The following is a 19299-nucleotide window of genomic DNA, read 5'->3' on the forward strand; positions in this document are numbered from 1 at the left end:
CTTGTGGCAAGTACGTTGGCATAGTTGAAGCAATTTTACTTGTTCTGTTTTGTCACATCATGCAACAAGCGAAGGCTATAATTACGTTTTTACTTGAACTGTTGGGAGGCAGTATACTGCCCCCGAGGGTGTAAAGGTTCCTGTCTAGAAAGGCTTCATCACACACTGGCATGTTTTGCAAACCCAGAAGAAGCTAAAGGGTAGTAAAGAGAGGCTTCAAACCCTGCTCAGCCAAATAAAGAGGAGATACAGTGATTTCTTGAGTAAAACATGGTAAAGTCATTAGTTACAACCCTTACAACAATCATTAGGCCAGTCATGCCATAAGACAAGCCCTCAACTCCATCTGTGGCAAGGGGATTTGTTTGCCTGGACTTTTGGAAAGTACTAGGATTCTAAATACACTCCAAATTCACATTGTGTGGATGTTGCTTTCTTTTCCTGAATCTGATAATACAAGCTGATATAAATCAGATAATAAAAACATGTCACACTTCAAAGGCCTTATGAACCAACATCCTTTCACAATTTTTAGATGAGATTTTGAATGTATAAACTTTCCCTGCAAACATGTTCTAGGGGTGGCTCAGTTTCTTTTAAAATCTGCATAAGGCTGAGTGTGGCAGCTCAAGCCTGTAAATCCCAGTAATTTGAGAGGCCAAGGAGGAAGGATGGCTTGAAGCCAGGAATTTGAGACCAACCTGGACACCATAGTGAGACCCCCGTCTCTACAAAATTTTTTAAAAATTAGCCAGATGTGGTGTCTTGTGCCTGTAGTCCTAGTTACTTGGGAGGCTGAGGTGAGAGGATTGCTGGAGGCCCAGAGTTCAAGGTTGCAGTGATCTGTGATTGTGCCACTGCACTCCAGCTTAGGCAACAAAACCAGACCTCATCTCTTAAAGAAAAACAATCTTCATAAATAGCTCAATGTTAGTGAATTTTCACTGACTGTATTAGAAGACACTGAAAATAATTCTCCCAAGACATTATCTGCAGAAACTTAGACAATTTCTGAACCACCTTTAAATCCTCCTATTGACAGAGGCTTGGAGGGCATTGTGTTAAAGCGGCACGTGCCACTGGTTGGCTACTCTGAGGCAAACTCTGCACCCGGCAGTGAGTATTTGTGTGGTTCTCCCCCCAGGTCCCATGGGAAGATCTCCGTTATCTCTTTGGTGAGATCATGTATGGAGGCCACATCACAGATGACTGGGATCGCCAACTGTGTCGGGTATATTTAGAAGAATTCATGAATCCATCTCTGGTAAGACATTTGTAAATTAATTAATTTGTAAATTAATTTCACTGAGGAAAAAATTCTGGTAAGAATTTTATAAACGAATTATACTATGGGTAATTCTTAATGTTATTGAGGATGCTTGGCCTCTTGGGAAATTTCTTAGCAAAGCAGAACCTCGGGTTCCATCCCAGACCTACAGGATCAGAATCTGCATTTTCACAAGTCTTCCAGGTGATTTCTGTGCGTGCTAGAGAGTGTACCAGCGTGCGGCACCCTCACATGCACTGACTCATCGGTTCTTCATAAAAACCCTATGAGGTATGCAGAGCTGACACTGTTATTCCATTTTATAGGCCGAGATGCTGAAACATGGGGATTTGCCCCAGGCCACTAGGTTGGCATGGGCAAGAGATGTGTGCGTCTTTTGATAGAAGTCTTTTGATTTATATTCCAGAGTTCATTTCGCTAAAGTTTCTTTTTTGCCTCTCATAGAAGTCCTAGAGAATAGTCTACAGTTTGACCAGTATCAGTTACTCTATTATAATATGTGCTCTAGAAAAATGTGGTGAATAAGCATGTGAGGTGATAGATTTGTTAATTAGCTTGATTTAACCATTCCATGATGTACACATGTATCAAAACATCACACTGTGCCCCATAAATATATGTAATTATTATTTGTCAATTTAAAATAAAATTAAATCTAACAAGATAGTCCAAAAGATTATATCAACCAAGTGCAAGGTAAGAACCTTCTTTGGATCTTGTTCCAAATGAACTGTAAAAAAAAAAAAAAAAAAAAAAAGACATTTATGACATGATGGGAAATTAGCATTAACCTATCATGGTAATATAGAATTCCTGTTAATATTTTATGTGTGATAATAAAGTAATAAATATAGTTATGTTTTTTTAAAAGAGAAAAGATCCTCCAGGGTGAACCTGGAGGACATTATGTTAAATGAAATAAGTCAGCCACAGAAAGACAAATACATGTTCTCATTCACATAGACTCCTAAAAAGCTGATCTCCTATAAGTGGTGAATAGAACAGTGGTTACCAGAGACTGGGGAGGGAGAGAATGGGGAATGAATCGTCAATGGACACAAAGTTACCATCCCTAGAAAGGAAGAATAAGTTCTGGTGTCTGTCCTATTGCACAGCAGGGTAACTGCAGTCAACAATACAATATTGTATATCTAAAAATAGCTAGAAGAGAGGATTTTGTATGTTCCCACCCCAAAGAAATAAGAAATATTTAAGATGCTGTGCCTGCTAATTACCTGATTTGATCATTACACAACATATACATGTATCAAAACATCCCATTGTACTCCATCAATATGTACAATTATTATGTGTCAGTTAAAAAGACAAGTATGGTGATTTGAGAGCCTCATTCTTCCTTCTCTCGTGAGGAAGAGGCAGATCACCCCTGTAGGTGGAGTTTTTAAAGACCAGGCATCCTTGTCCCATTTCTCATCTTAGTAATCCTGTGTCTATGTAGAAATGGTTCCAGTCCGGGGCTGTGTTTTCTGGAAAAAGTACTCCATTTTTGTTTCTCATACTGCACAAGCTGAGTGTGGTGGCTGTAGTTTTCTCATGCTCTCTCTCTCATGGCATCCAGGTTCATGGCCATTCCTGGTTATTTCTTGGAAACATAAAGCACCCGTACACCATATCATGTCTATTTCCAGCTGGGTGAGACACCAACTGTTTAAAGCAATGCTTTTAATAGTTTGAGCAATGTCCTATTTATAGTTTCTCTGAAACTTTCACCTCAGAGAAGCATTATATAGATTCGATCACCTTCCTCGAGTTCATTTTAAGAAGTAATATAATCATATTATCAGTCTAATATTTAGTCTATATTAGATTAAATCACTAAAATCGTATTAATCTAATATTTAGTCCATTTTAGACTAAAATACACCAGGAAAACATAGTGTATTTTAGTCTAATATACAAAACTGGGGACATTATTTTGTTACTAATTTTAATAATGTGGAACAATTTGGAGAGAGTGCAAAAAATGCACAATGTTATGTAATTGTTTCTTTTGATGGTGAGTCTCATGGTCTTTCCTTAGTTCTAATGAGCAGGACTTCACATGTCAGAGAGAGACTTCCAATTTAGCACAATTGGAAGTCACTCCTCAGGAGAGGTCTGGGAGCAAGTTACCATGGAGATGGGAAAGCTAAACAGTGCCAGGCATGCGACCTTTACAGAGGCTGATTTCTCTGAATGATGGTGGAGGGCAAGGGGCCCGCGAGGAGCTCCCGCGGATGCTCCCTCCCCTGGCTCTGGCCTGTGGCTGAGGGGAGAATTACTGTTGTCAAATGCAGCAGTCCATTAACCTTCACAAGCCTGAACTCCCATTCAAATGACTGTAAAATAAATACAGGTGATGAAACCTGAAGGGGCATCAGTGGTGTGTGTAAGCCCTTCAGAAATTTAGGTACCTGACCTTCCATACAGATCTGGTGAGGTTTTCAGGATCGAAATGCTTCATTTGCAAACTGGCATCCTCACTGGAGAGGAACCTCCTCAACTCACCAAAGGAAATTAAAGCACTTAACTGACTTGCTGTCAGAGGCTGCAAATCCCAGTTATTTTGTTCTCATGCACGTTTCTCCTGTTCATGCTGTGGATATGATTAGCAACATGATCTAACACTTCATCTGCAGGACATCTTTTTGCCACTTCCCACAAGTGGTTAACATATTTGGAAATTAGTGTCTTTGGTTGCAATGGAACATGATCAAAAAGCAACACGATCATGGTGTGGGGTTTAAAGTTCTGGTGCTCTTATCAAAAGAATCAGAGTGCTTTCAGTGATATCTTGCTGTTAGGAGGATCAGCGAGTTTCTTGTTGAGTGAATGAGTTTGCGCTCAGAGAGAGTTCTCCAATGGGCTTTAGAGGGTCTCCGGCCAAAGTTAAGAAAGAAAACATTTTCTCACATAAAGCATGTATTTGGCAGTGTTAATTAAGAAATACAGTAAATTACTTTCAGAGAATAAGGTACCAGATCACCTTAAAGTTATATCATACAAACTACTTTAGTAATATAGAATAACAAGAATCTGGGCTTTGAAGTAAAAAACAAAAACAAAAAACACCACTGAAGTACCTCTCTGTACCTCTATGTATTTGCCGTATGATGTACTTGACCCTCTCTTAGCCTCAGTTTCATCATCTACAAAACAAGAATGATCAACTTACAGGTTTGCTGTCAGGTCTAAACTTTGGTACAATGCTAGAACAATATGCTTAATAGATGGAAAATCTTTTTATTATGAAGTATACATTTTCACTATATATATTTAATACTTGGCTGTACATTAATCTGTGATAACAATGGGAATCCTTTAGTAAATACCTGCTCTTTGCCAAGGGTCATTACCACACACTTTATATATATGATTTCTTCTTACTATAATCTGGAGGAGTAAGTATTATCCCACTTAATCAAAAAAGAACCTCAGGCTCAGAGAGGTCAAGCAGCCAAACCATGATTTAAACTCACAGTCAGACTCCAAAGGCTGGTCTTTCTCTGCACCATACTGCTGTGGCTGGAGTGCTGAGCTGTTTGTAGCACAGGTCACCAAAACAATGACTTGTATCTGTATGTAGATGGTGTACAGGCCAACACTGAGAACAACACGGGCAATATGGAAGACCAGAGTTCTGGTTCTGCTACTGACTTGCTGTCTAGCTTTGTGCATGGCTTCCCTGTGCCTCAGTTCATTCATTTGTAAAATTAAGGTATTGCCTGGAAAATCACCAGTGTACCTTTTCATTCTCAAGACACCATGATAATTCAACCTTGAGTAATATCTAAAAATCCCTAACAGCATTTTGGGGCCATGGCATTTTTGACCCAAAAGGCCAAGGGCAAATGCATGTGTTTAAACTCACAATGAACTAGAGCTTCTTGTCATTACCAACACTACCTGGAGAGGCAGTGGAGTCAGGGCCGGTTTTTTATTAAATGCCAGAAAGGAAAATGTAAAAAGGACACTAATCTCATGGAGTCCAACATAGTGGGCTGGATGCTGGTTCTCCAGTTTCTAGTAACTGTCCCTGCCCCTGATTTCAACAAAGATGATTTCAATTTTTTTTTTCCTTCTTTTTGAGACAGAGCCTTGCTCTGTTGCCCAGGCTGGAGTGCAATGGCGTGATCTCAGCTCACTGCAACCTCCGCCTCCCAGGTTGAAGTCATTCTCCTGTCTCAGCCTCCCGAGTAGCTGGGATTACAGGAATGCACCACCACGCCGGGTGAAGTTTTGTATTTTTAGTAGAGATAGGGTTTCACCATGTTGGTCAGGCTGGTCTCAAACTCCTGACCTTGTGATCTGCCCGCCTCGGCCTCCCAAAATGCTGGGATTACAGGCATGAGCCACTGTGCATGCCCAAAAATATCATCCAAATTTTTGATGATATTTTCATGATGTGGAGGTTCTTTCTGCATGAGCATGATTCTATTGATTATTTTTTAAAAAGGTTTTACTAAGATATAATTTGCACACCAATTTAAATTACACAACTCAAAGGTCTTTAGTATATTCTGCAACCATTACCAGTTTTAGAACAGCTTTATTACCCACCCCCACAAAAAAAACCCTGTAACCATTAACAGTCAGTCACCATTTATTTCCCACCCCATATTCCCCTATTCCCCTATTCCCCTATTCCCCAGCCCCTGGCAGCTACTAATCTATTTTCTGTCTGTATAGATTTGCATGATCTGGGCATTTTATATGAATGGTTTCATGCAGTATGTAGCCTTCTTTCATTTAGCATAATGTTTTCAAGCTTCAGCCATGCTGTAGCATGTATCAGTACTCGATTCCTTTTAAGTCCGAATAATGTTCCATTGTGTGGACATACCACATTTTGTTTACCTCATCTCTCAGTGGACATTTGGGTTATTTCTCCTTTCTGGTTATTATGAATAATGCTGCTATGAACTTTTACGTACAAATTTTGTGTGGACATATGTTTTCTTTTGTATATGTACCTTAGAGTGGAATTGCTGGGCTAAGTGATAACTTTATGTTTATCATTTGCAAGTACCACCAAACTGTTTTTTAAATAGTGGCTGCACCATTTTATATTCCCTGCAGCAATGTATGACGGTTCTATTTTCTCCACATCCTCACCAACACTGCTACTGTCCACATTTTTTATTTTAGCCATTCTGGTGGAGGTGCAGTGGTGTCACATTACAGTTTTGATTTGCGTGTCCCTGAAGACTAACAATGTTGAACATCTTTTCATGTGCTTACTGGCTATTTGTGTATCTTCCTTGGAGAAAATGTCTATTTAGAATTTTTGATTCTTTGAGGCTTTATAACAGCTTTCTCAAACAAACCTCCCCCAAGGCAAGAACGTTGGCCACTGTGTAGAGAGCTCTCAACTATGTCTCCTTTGGCAAAAAGCAGCTTTTCATAAAAACTCTTGAGTGGGAAAGGAGAAAGTCTAGATTCAGCTTCAGGATTCACCGGGCTCCTTGAGTATATTAACGTCTTGACAGTTTTCTTAAAGTAAAAGGGAACACAAGTCTCTATATGGAGGACATTTCCCAGGTTTTGTTTATTCCTTCTAGAAAAATCAAGATGTACTAAAATCAAGTCTGCTGCTAGGGTACGAGGAAAACCAAAACTAACATAACAGCCTGCTGTGTGCTGAGCTGTTTGCATACCTTATTAAATTCTGATAGCCACAACCATTAGGTTGCTGTTATGAGCAACATTTTACTGATAAAGAGACTGAAATGCAGATAAATTGTCATTTCTTAAAGCCACCAATCCATTAAGTGATGGGAGCTGAACCAGGCTGTCTAGCTGTAAACCTCAGGCCGTTTCGAGTTGGCTGTTTTCTTTTGCTTTGCTCATTGCCTACCATATGGAAGGCACTTTCACATGTCTATAAAGACTAATTTTCTTTCCAAAGAGCATGGGTCATTTGCAGTCCCATCAACAGTACATGAGCACGCATTCAAACAAATGTCCCCATGGCAGCTTAACCTTTCCAAGTGGTTTTGGTTTTGGTCAGTTTCTTTGCTTGAAATTCTGTTTTTAACTTTTTGTTTTTATTAAGGACAGATTAACTGTGGCTTCTGAAACTTCTTTCAATTTCCTAGTAAGCACAAATAGAGAAGACCAAGTACTTGTTTGTAGGGAGCAATGTTCAGTTGGGATGTGTGGATTCTAGGTTTTGGTTTTCTTATTCATATTTTGCTCATATTTTTATTCTGGCTACTTTATCCATCGTAGACTAATAATGATGAGTTTAACTCTCCTGCATGGTTTTATCTTGGTCACCCTGAGCCAGGTGACATTTAAATTTTGATTATTCTCATATATAAACATGAAATGATACAAATGTGAATAAATAAAACCAAGCCAATGGATACTGGTGGTGGAATAGTCCAACTTCTTCCTTCCCATATTCATTGGGTCAAGATTTCCATTTCTGGCAATATGAAGGATTAGATAACTTAAAAATCCTCGTGGTACAAAATAAAAATAAAAATGCTGAGTCGAATATTTAAAATGCGCTTGGAATTCACAGAAAGCAGTCAAGCATCCTTATTAAGGACGTAGGCTTTCTACATAACCTGGATTGCAGGTTTAAGAAGGAAAGAGAAAACCACTGTTACACACATGATTGTATGGAAATTCACACTTACTTTGTCCTCTTTAGACTCCGAGTTCCTTAATAACAAGGTCATATGGAGCTTGTACTTCTAAGGTTTGTTGTAGTGTACTGGGTGGTGAGTACATATTACTAAATGAATTAAAGAATGTTCACTTTGTCTCCAGGTGATAGTGAGGGGACCACAGCGTAGCATACACAGTTACAAATCCATTTCAGAAACCCACTTAGAAAATCTAGGCAGAAAATAGCTACATTAGGTGATAGTTTAAAAATAACATTCCTCTGTACATTTAAGTGCACATACAGATAGGATTTATGGTGCAAGAGACTGGGAGAATTAAGACAGAGGGGTTAATGGTCCCTGGAAACCAAAGAGCAATCAGGGAAAAATAAATCTGAGATTATACTGTTACTTAGAAAGTTGTAAGCACTTGATTGACTCTGTGTTTATGGCTGGTCAGAGACTCAGGCTCATAAATTCTTTTGTTACATTTTGAAGTTCTACATTCTAATGTTTAGAGGGTTTATTTTTGCTATTCACATTGCCTTTGTTCAAAACTTCCCTCTAAATGGAATGTCTACCCTCTTGCCCCAGCCTTATTAAAGTAGATGGGCATGATAAAAGCCCACTTTCTCCAGCCTCTCACTCAGTAGGTAACTGTATTTAGCTCTCAGGGTCTGTGGATCCTAAACAAGACAGACTCTGCTGTGAGTAGCTCAAAGTCCTGGGAAGGTAGGATCCGTTTGACTTTTAGTATATATGGCCTATAAATGGTACTTATATACACACACATTTTTCATTAAATGCATGTATCATTATTTATATTTATAAAATTCAGGTATATAAATTCACATCATATATAAAATGATGGGATGCAGTACTGTGGGAAGTATGGTGCCCTGGGGAAGTACAGGCTATAGAGTCCTACTAAAATGAGTTCAGAATTAAGATTTAAATCAAATGTCTACCTCAGCAAATTCACATCAGAGTCTTGATTTCCTCTCTGGGAAATGGGAATGGTTGGGAGAATCAATGAATAGGAATGTGTTATAGGGTAGCCCGGGCTCTGTGATGGCTCATTCCTTTTATGTGCATGTATCACACTGCCCCATGCACACTGCAAACTGAGTCTTCTTAGGGATAGGATTAATGGGTGTTCCTCGGGATCCTCCCCAGAGATCAGTCTGGTGTTGCATATAGAGCAGAATGGTTGATTATAAAACAGTTTAGGGAGCCTGCTACCCAGCCAGCATTGTGCTGGGGCCTTCTCGTCAGGGTCTTCTCGAAGTGTTGAGGAAGTGAAAATGGATGCCTACCTACATTTGGAATAACTGACTTTTCTTTTGTGGCTGAAGATTGAAGATGAACTGATGCTGGCACCAGGATTTGCTGCCCCACCCTACCTAGATTATGCAGGCTACCACCAGTACATAGAGGAGATGCTTCCTCCAGAAAGCCCGGCACTGTACGGCCTCCACCCAAATGCTGAAATAGAATTCCTGACAGTGACGTCCAACACTCTCTTCAGAACTTTGCTGGAGATGCAGCCCAGGAATGCACTCAGTGGTGATGAACTGGGGCAGTCTACAGAAGAAAAGGTAGAGAACCTTTCCTTCCTTTTCTTTTTCATTGAGGTATAACTTACTTGTACTGAAGTGTACTAATCTTAATTGTGCAAATCAATAAGTTTTTACCTAGGTTTATACTCATCTAACCACCACCTAGATGAAAATAACATTTCCAACACTCCAGGATACTCATGTCTCTTATCAGTCAACATACCCCTCATCTCCCCCAGAGATAATCAGTATCTTTACCTCCATCATCACAGATTAGCTTTACCTAATTCCAAATATATGAAATCATACAGTGTGCATTCATCCCTGTCTAACTCCTTTCATTCTGTATTACATTTGTGAGATTCATCCATGTTGCTTATGTACCAATGGTTCATTTTTGTTTTGAATTTTATATGAATATAAAATTCTTCATTCTACTGTGAATGGATGTTTGGGTTTCTTGTTTTTCACTTTTATAGAAATATCACAACCATGAACATTCTTCTACAGTCAATATGCAAAGGTAACTCCCAAAGGCATCCATTCATACTACCCATTTCTCTATACCCAGAAGTGGGATTGCCAGATAATAACTTTATTAGTATATATGTTTAGCTTTAATAGTATTTAATAGCCAATGTTTAGCTTTAATAGTATTCCCAATCAGTTTTCTCAAGTGGTTGTACCAGTTACTCTCCCACCAGCAGTGCATGTGAGTTCCAGTTGCTCTATCTTTTTGCGATTTTGTAAGAATAATTATATCTCATAGTGGTTTTAACTTTGCAGTCCTCAGTTGAGGAATAATATTGAGCATCTTTTCACATGCTTATGGCCATTTGGATATACTGTCTACCCTTGCTGTAAATGAGTTTAAGATTTCGGGACCAGATAAATTACCTGTCAGAGTGATGCCAGCTGGCAGGCATGATGTCAGAACTAGAGGCAGTAGTCTGAGAAACCAAGGAAAGAAGGAAAGCTGCCTGAGGCTAAGGACAGGCAAAGTTCTTCTATCTTTTCTCCTTTCTAGATATTGACTGGTTTCTCCAGCTCAGTGGAGCTGTCTAGATAGAATGAATACCATGTACATTCTCATACCTTTAATATATAAATCTTTCATTCCTTCAGAGCAACTACAGAAGATAGAAGTTTCTTTGTTAAAAATGTTGATCTAAATTGGGAATTTTAGGATGCCGTGGTTGGGAGGGCAGCATCATAGTTCACCAGAATTTGCTTATGCTTAAAAGGCTTATTTGGGTTATGTGACTTTTATTTTATTTTTTATTTTTTGAGACAGTCTCATTCTGTGGCCCAGGCTGGAGTGCAATGGCACCATCTTGGCTCATTGCAACCTCTACCTCCCAAATTCAAGCGATTCTCATGCCTCAGTCACCCAAATAGCTGGGATTACAGACACGCTCCACCATGCCCAGCTAATTTTTGTATTTTTAGTAGAGACAGAGTTTTACCAGATTGGCCAGGCTGGTCTCGAACTCCTGACCTCAAGTGATCTGCCCATCTTGGCCTCCCAAAGTGCTGGGATTACAGGCGTGAGCCACTGTGCCCAGCCCCTGGTTCACATGGCTTTTAAAAGGATCTTGTTAATTTAGCAGATTATAAAATACAGTACCCAAATAATAGGCTTCTACTTCCTCTGATCGTATCTTTACATATAAATAACATGTAGTTGATGACAGTTCTATACTCCCTAAATGTTAAGTGAATAAACTGCAAATAACTGTAGCTCCTTCTTGACTAGATCTGCAGCTCCATGGAAGGGGGAGTGCTGGCATTGGTGCAGAAGCACCAATGAGGCAGCTGAGGGAGTTGGCACTGCCACGCCACCCACCTCCTGGGAGCCGTAGGCATCTTTCAAATGCATTCGCAGGCACCTTCAGAAGTTGTGTGATATATTCTGGAACTTCAAAAAGTAGAGGATATATATAGTCACCATGACCAAAACTGAAATAGAAAGGAGCTAAATCTTTGCTTTAATATTTTAAGGTTAAGAATGTCTTGGATGACATTTTGGAGAAACTTCCAGAAGAGTTCAACATGGCAGAGATAATGCAAAAAAATTCACATAGAAGCCCATATGTTCTTGTTTGCTTCCAAGAATGTGAGAGGATGAATATTCTCATTCGGGAAATACGTGTATCACTTGAACAACTGGACCTTAGTTTGAAGGTAAGCTTAAAGTGAGGCTATAGCAGACTTCAGCACATTGGAAGATATTCACTATGCGGCTTTTTTTCTCCATGCAAGGGGGAACTGGCATTATCTCCTGCTCTGGAAGCCCAGCAGTTTGCATTGAGTTATGACACGGTACCAGACACTTGGAGCAAACTGGCTTATCCTTCTACTTATGGCCTGGCCCAGTGGTAAGCTACCCCACCCTCACTGCCACTGGCCCTGAGCAGCCTCAGTGCTGGGTTAGTGTTCTGAATAATGCTTCCTAAGAACTGTGCAGACTGGGCTTTGTGACTGTACTCAACCTGTAACTGTAAAAACTCTTCCACCAATTTCATTTGAGTTTACTTGGTATATTGAATCAAAGGCAAAAATCAGTTAAAAGACAGGGTCAGAGCAAGATTCAAATTCTGCCTCTCACTCATTGGGTATATGATCTTATAATCTGTCTTTTTTAAATCTGAAAAATGTAGACGGCAATAGAATCCCCTCACTGAGTTGTTGTAAGAGTTAAATGGCCATCGAAAGCAACTTGAATTTGCCTTTGTGTCATCTTGTAACTTTACTTTGCAAACCTGAGACTCCTATGCCTTCTCATAGACAACTTTTGAAAGTTTGTAATATGGTATGCAGTATGCAGTAAACTAGACTGGGGGTATAACTGCAGAGATGTGTCACAAAGCTAGGGCAGAAATTCACAGATCACTGAAGGCTGGTGTTACACCTAATTGCTCCTTGGTCTTGGTAGACAATTCAGGAAGTTTCACAAAGCTCTTTATTCCTGGGTTTTCGGTGCTGACTTTCTTTCCCCCTGCTTTCCTGAATCATTATTCCATGAACCTCAACTATCCCTGTACCATTCCTATTATATTAGTGGAGACTGTACATTGTAGCACGCACACTTTTGATTTTCCTAACACAATGTTAGACCCTTCAGCTTCCCTCTGAACACCAGCCTCCTTCTGGTCTGGAATTGTAGTTCCATCTTATTTTAAGCCACATTATTTTTGTTCTGTTTTGCTTGTGGTCAATCATTATTTTTGCTTCAATATACTGTACTGATTTCTTTGCTCATCATTGCTTTTTTTGTATCTTGTTCTGGGCTTTTTTTTTTTTCATCAGAGTATAAAATATAGAGCAGGGCTTGGGGGGCAGGGGATGCAATCATCTTGTGTATCTGAAACTGTCCTCACTGCACTCTCATTCTTGATTGATAGTTTACTTATATGTAGAATTCCAGGACACAACAATTATTTTTCCTTCAGGACTTTGATGTTCTAACTCCGTGGTTTTCTAGCATTGATTGTAGAGGGTAGGTCTGGTCTTAAATATTTGCATTCCTTCCCAAGTAAAGTTTTAAAATGTTTTCTCTTTACCCTTGATGTTCAACAATTTTATTATCGTATTGAGGTGTGGATTTTTAAAGTACTGTTATAAATGTGAGACTCCATCCATAGCTTTTATTCTGAAAAAGTCTTAGTGCTTTTTTCTCCGAATATTGTCATTCTCTCTATTCTCATGTCTACATTTATCTGCCAGACCTCTTAACGTTTTCAGTGTCTCTCAGCTGTATACTTGTAGACTTCATCAGTTCCAGGTGATCTTCATTATATCTTCAACTGTATCCAATCTGTTTCTTCTCTTAATTATTTAGATTTCATTGTCCAGGTTGGGTGCAGTGGCTCATGCCCAGCGCTTTGGGAGGGCAAGGCAGGAGGATCACTTGAGCTCAGGAGTTCGAAGCCAGCCTGGGCAACATAATGAGACCCTGTCTCTAAAAATAATAAAATAAATAAAATAAAAATTAGCCAGGTGTGGTGGCATGCGACTGCAGTCCTAGCTACTCAAGGTGTAGAGGTGGTAGGATTACTTGAGCCCAAGAGGTCAAGGGTGCAATGAGCCATGATCATGCCACTGCACTCCGGCCTGGGTGACAGAGCAAGACCCTGTCTCAAAAAATAAAATATATTTCATTGTCCATAATTTTCAGTTCCAGGTTGTTTATATTTTTGGAAGGGTGCCCAGCCTAGTTTCATAATTTCCTGTTTTCCTTCTTATGACTATTCTCTTTTCCTGAGAAGTTTAAATATACTTACAATTAAGTATTTTCTTCAAGACTTCTCTATTTCCTGGGTTATAAACCTTCCTGTTTGTTGGATTTGCTGGTGGTTTTTCATGCCATATACTCTTCTGTCTATACCCGAATGACAGTTTGGCTAGTTATTAAAAAATAGCAACACCCTCAGTTGGAGGCCTTTGTAGCCACCACTCTCCTCTTGTCAGATGCTGCCACGGAGATGTCAAAAGCTAGCATACTTCTTTTCCCTTTATAAATGGCTTCAGGTTTTCCCCTGGCCATCCAGGGATTATCTTTATTGTTCATATTATTCTTTATATTAGCATTGATTACTCTCTACCAAATTTTCTTGGAACGTGATGTGCCCTTGATTATATAGATTCAAAGGTATAATTTAGGAAAACTCAAATTTTCTAGAATTATTATTATTATTATTATTTGGGACGGATTCTCATTCTGTTGCCTAGGTTGGAGTGCAGTGACGTGATCGCAGCTCACTGCAACCTCTGCCACTTGGGTTTAAGCAATTCTCCTGCCTCAGCCTCCCTAGTAGCTGGGATTACAGGCATGTGCCACTATGCCCGGCCAACTTTTGTTATTTTTAGTAGAGATGGGGTTTCACCATGTTGGCCAGGCTGGTCTCGAACTCCTGACCTGAAGTGATCCACCTGCCTCGGCCTCCCAAAGTGCTGGGATTACAGATGTGAGCCACCACGTCTGGCCTCATTTCAGCTTTCATTTTATTGCTTTCACTCTAACCCTTTACCTCTTCACTTCCATTTATTTTTGTTATTCTCCCTTATGCCGTTTCACTTTTTGCTTCATTTCTGTATTTTCTACTTCTTTTCTGGGATCTTCAAACTTAATTTCCTTACTTTTTCCTACCTGATCCCTTCTAAGTCATGATCTTGTTTATATCAACAATCACTTGTTTTAGTTGTTACAAATTGGCTGCAGTGTTTATCCTCATGATGGCAACATTTTGAGAGAAATGTCTGCCTGCTTTTGCTTTTCTTGTTCTTCGCCTTTTTCCTTTGTGTGGTGCCTATGCTGTTTCTTCTTCTTACCGTCAAGTATGCTTTTTCTGATCTAGCTATCTGGAAGAATTTAATATAGGTCCAGGCACAGGAATTTTCCTTGTGGTGACATAAGTTTGAACGTGAGTATTCTGAACCTTTTCTTCTTCACAGCCCAGTCAGCCAAATATCTCAGGCAGACATTTTCTGCCATGTGGTTTGTCAGGGTGTTTCCTCATTCACCCCCACTTCCTTTGCAACTCTGAAGCAGACAAGGTCCTAGAAAACTTCAGTGAGAGCCCTTCCTTCTGGAGAACTCTGGCTTTTACATTGAGGCTATGCTCTCTCTACTCCATTCTCCTGGTCTCCTTTAGGCAGCCTCTGAAACTGACGATTCAAGGTGTCACTTGTCTCAATTTTATCAGAGGTTCATCTGTCCCTAGCCCCTGTAAGCCAGCTTCCTTATAGGTCAACTGCAGATATTTCCTACCTTGCCCAATTGTGAGGAGCCGAGAACATGTACGTAACAGCAGCGTTTCTCAAACCACTGGCATGCCATTCGTGGCTGACTTGTTTTCCTTATTAACCTTTTCCTCCCCCCTTTCAGGCAGCTACTGCACGTGCTTAGACTGCTGTCACGTGCTCCACTGCCTCCGCACTTGTTGTTCCCTCTGCCTATCGGCTTTCCTGGCAACTCTGGTCTTGTAACCACCATCACAGCCTTGCCATCCCTGGTCCTCAGACATCCTGTCCATCCCTCCAAGTTGGCATTTGTCAGTCCAAGTCATAGGGTGAGGACCTTTGTACAGTCACCATATAGCATGAAGAGGCTCTAATAGAAGTTGTTGCATAAATGGAAATGAGTTTTCCACACTCCTCAGTGTATCTTGCCCTACTGTTAAGAGCTACAGGCATCACGTCTCCAATGGGAAACAAACTAGCCCTTTAAAGGGACAGTGCCCTGCAAATTGTCAGGGAAGGATTTGACCAGCTACCAGTGGTATACTTCTCTACCACCACCCTACCCTAACCGCCCCCCACCACCAGAACATATTGGAAATTGGCTATTTTACTGAACAAGTTTATTTCTTCCTACCTCCCGTAAACCAGGTTCAGTGACCTCCTCCTGCGATGCCGAGAACTTGATACTTGGACACAAGACCTTGCCCTTCCGGCTGTCGTGTGGCTCTCTGGCTTCTTCAACCCTCAGTCCTTCTTAACAGGTAAGGGCTGAGGCAGTGCAGTCCCTGATGCAGACAGGACCATACCCTACCAGAAGCCCTGCCCTGTTTACCTATGATGGCAGCTCCTTGCCCTGCTAACCAATCCTCAAGCAGCAGCCATTATAGAAAGGACCAGCAGCTACAGAGGAAACAAAGTTCTGGACAGGCGAGTAGCAGCAGGAGGGAAAGGGCCTCCTATAGCAGCAAGAGCAGCCAAGTGAGGTGGGGCACAGTGTCCTCTAGTAAACATTTTCTGGAAAGGGCCACATAGCTACTCTATTGTAGTGCAAAAACCACAGACAATACACAAATGGCTGTGGCTATTCCAATAAAACTATTTACACAAACAGCGAGCTTGTCCTGCAGGCCTTAGTTGGTCAAAGCCTGCTCCAGCGCAGCCACGTGCAAATACCCAAGAAACACCCTATGGGACTAAAGGATGCCTCAATTTACTGGTAGCTCCTGGGAACCTTATATGCAACATTTTTATCCTATTCAATGTTTGTTATGTTTCCAAAGCAATCATGCAGACGATGGCTCGAAAAAATGAGTGGCCACTGGATAAAACGTGCTTGACTGTTGATGTTACCAAAAAAACAAAGGAAGATTATGGCCACCCGCCAAGGGAAGGTGCATACCTCCACGGACTCTTCATGGAGGGTAAGACACCCCAAGGAGTAAGTGGGGAACCTTTTCTTAGTTGGGTTCAGATCGGTGTTTGTCCTCTTACTGTTTCTCAGCATCTCCTCACTCACACAGTAACCTTATGCTAGTCATTATCTCATTTCTTCCACTTAAATTTTGCAAATATATCTGGGTGGTAATGCCACTGAATAACTTTAGACTTAGACTGAATTCACATTATTTGGCTTTTCAATATAATCATTTCAAAATCTTTCTTCTACTGTTTAAAAACTGTCCGTAAATTTGCTCTAATATTTTACTACAAGACTTCTCCAAGCCTTGAAGATGCGACTGTGTAGGGTGAATCTCTCAGAGCGGGCTACACTATGCAATATTTTCCAAATTTATCTGGCCACGTATTTATTCTACAGGACACTTGGTCCCTACCAAGATGTTCCTTTTTCACTTTAAAGCAAGAGCCACAAGTTCTGACATAAATGAACGACTGGAACTTGGTGTAAGAGAATAAGGTGCGACGGGGAGGGAATGTGTTGAACTGCAGATTTAAAGGGAGGGCAAACTAGTTTAATGTATGTGAATTCTCTTAGAATCCCATTTCATAAAATCAGCTTACTTCCACAGGAAAGTTTAGCCACTAAGCATGGAAGCAAAGCGGCGCCTCCACTGCAGGCAGGGTAACCTACCTTTCAAAGCTCAGTCTGGCCAGCTCAGTAAAAATACCACTGACAAGCAAAAAAATCTGACAAAACCAGAATGTTTATTGCATCAAACAACTTGATCATCAGTAGCAACCTGCCACACAATTGCAACCGTTGTGTTTTTGCTATAGGCGCCCGCTGGGACACCCAATCAGGAACCATTGTCGAAGCCCGTCTCAAGGAGCTGACATGCCCTATGCCGGTCATCTTTGCAAAAGCCACCCCCGTGGAGAGACAAGAAACCAAGCAGACCTACGAGTGCCCTGTGTACAGAACCAAACTGAGAGGCCCCAGCTACATCTGGACCTTCAGGCTGAAGAGCGAAGAGAAGACTGCAAAATGGGTTCTAGCCGGAGTGGCTCTGCTGCTAGAAGTGTAAGAACTCTAGCCTCGGCTGGAGTGCAGTGAGGATTTTCTGTTGTGTTGCTGCACTGTTCCCATGCACATTAATGTATTCTATTACAACTTTTTAGTAACTCACACGTGCATTCTTTTTTCAACGCTATCCTTAAAAAGTGAAGAAAGGAGAGTGAAAATCAGACAAAATATTAGAAACTTATTCAGGGCTGAGCGCGGTGGCTCACGCTTGTAATCCCAGCACTTTGGGAGGCTGAGGCGGGTGGATCACGAGGTCAGATCGATACCATCCTGGCTAACATGGTGAAACCCCATCTCTATTAGAACTTTAGAACTATAAAAAATTAACAGGGTGTGGTGGCACACAACTGTAGTTCCAGTTACTCAGGAGGCAGAAGAATCGCTTGAACCCAGGAGGCAAAGGTTGCAGTGAGCCGAGGTTGCGCCACTGTACTCCAGCCTGGGCAACAGAACAAGACTCCATCTCAAAAAAACCTATATCACATCTGAACATGCAAAAGCAATGCAGCCAGAAAGAAGGGAGATTTTAGTTCTTAAACAACCAATTAAATTAAAAATTATTAGCCCTTAAACTCTTTCAAAATACAAAAGCAGCAGGCCTCAGGTGAGTCCTGAAGGAAGAGGCTAGCACTCTGTGAGGCCTCCAGTGTCTACAATGTTGACGGTCCCCTTTTGTTCAGTCAAGTTTTAATAAAACTGTTCTGCAGTTAATTGCACTTTGTTCAGTGTAAATTTTCAATGACCAAGAGCAGGTTAAACGATGTGTGTGGTCTATTAAACTGTGGTCACTCGTGCTAAGGCAAACTTGGCCTGGAGTTACTGTTTGGGAAGCCAAAGATAGATCAAGGCAGGAGCTGCTCATACAATGTTTTCTCTCTAACTTATCTGAACTTTAACCCCACCCCATTTAAACTGTGCTTTTTAATCACTGAACAAAGTTCAGCATACAAATAGGTCTGTGCATACATCTATATAGATTCCTCTGCTCTGCTGTCTTCCTGAGAAATCTTTGTAAGCATATAAACAATCTTAAAAAAAATAGTATTTAGAAACAGTAATCTCTACAAAGAATTTCCGTATAAAAACATAACCGTAAAAAATCTTAGGCACAAATGGTATGCATGTCTTGTTGGAGTACTCTATGGTGAGGTGGCTGGTTCTGTTTTCCTCTTAATTGTCTTCTACCAGCTCCTTTTGTAAGCTGAGAAAAAGATGAGAAATATCTGGTAAGTAATTAGTACAAAGCTTGAGAGGTTCTATAATCATCTAAGAGTACAAAGCCAGAACCCAGATCTCCTGACACTCGAAATCCTGACATTTTCTGCATCAATATCGGTACACCCTCCGGTATAGTACGCCCGAAGCACGACTTGCCTCACTCCCGCATTCCAGAACCACGATTCAGAGTTTATCACATTAATGAAACTTGTAGCTCACATTCTGTCCTCTTGCCCTGAACTCTCTCTCTGCACTAGGATTATGGCTGCCTTTTCATAATCTATGTCGTTTCCCCTCAGCCTGCCTTGTTTACTCCTTCCATTTCTGTCATTCACCTCAAGGAGAAATTTTGGTTAAAGGCAACATGGAGTTGAGTTGAAAAATCTAGCAAAG

The 19299-nt window shown here is 40.7% G+C and overlaps 2 protein-coding genes across 8 annotated transcripts in view; one reads left to right on the top strand and one right to left on the bottom strand.

Moving 5' to 3' along the window:
• DNAH11 (dynein axonemal heavy chain 11) overlaps nt 1–17790 on the top strand; it is a 410596-nt gene extending 392806 nt beyond the window's left edge. Inside the window, exons 77-83 of the mRNA XM_031665316.1 lie at nt 1145–1264; nt 9261–9503; nt 11466–11648; nt 11727–11842; nt 15855–15967; nt 16487–16627; nt 17442–17790. Coding sequence (XP_031521176.1) covers nt 1145–1264; nt 9261–9503; nt 11466–11648; nt 11727–11842; nt 15855–15967; nt 16487–16627; nt 17442–17689 — 1164 coding nt within the window. The 3' untranslated portion in view covers nt 17690–17790. The remainder of the gene's footprint in view (nt 1–1144; nt 1265–9260; nt 9504–11465; nt 11649–11726; nt 11843–15854; nt 15968–16486; nt 16628–17441) is intronic.
• Nucleotides 17791–18619: 829 nt separating this feature from the next.
• CDCA7L (cell division cycle associated 7 like) overlaps nt 18620–19299 on the bottom strand; it is a 50040-nt gene continuing 49360 nt past the window's right edge. For all 7 annotated transcript variants that reach the window (XM_009203257.4, XM_009203258.4, XM_003896219.4 and 4 more), the window contains one exon: nt 18620–18889. In XM_009203257.4, the coding sequence (XP_009201521.2) occupies nt 18859–18889 (31 nt within the window). In that variant the 3' untranslated portion in view covers nt 18620–18858. The remainder of the gene's footprint in view (nt 18890–19299) is intronic.

Source organism: Papio anubis, chromosome 4 (assembly GCF_008728515.1).
Source record: "Papio anubis isolate 15944 chromosome 4, Panubis1.0, whole genome shotgun sequence".
NCBI classification, from domain to species: domain Eukaryota; kingdom Metazoa; phylum Chordata; class Mammalia; order Primates; family Cercopithecidae; genus Papio; species Papio anubis.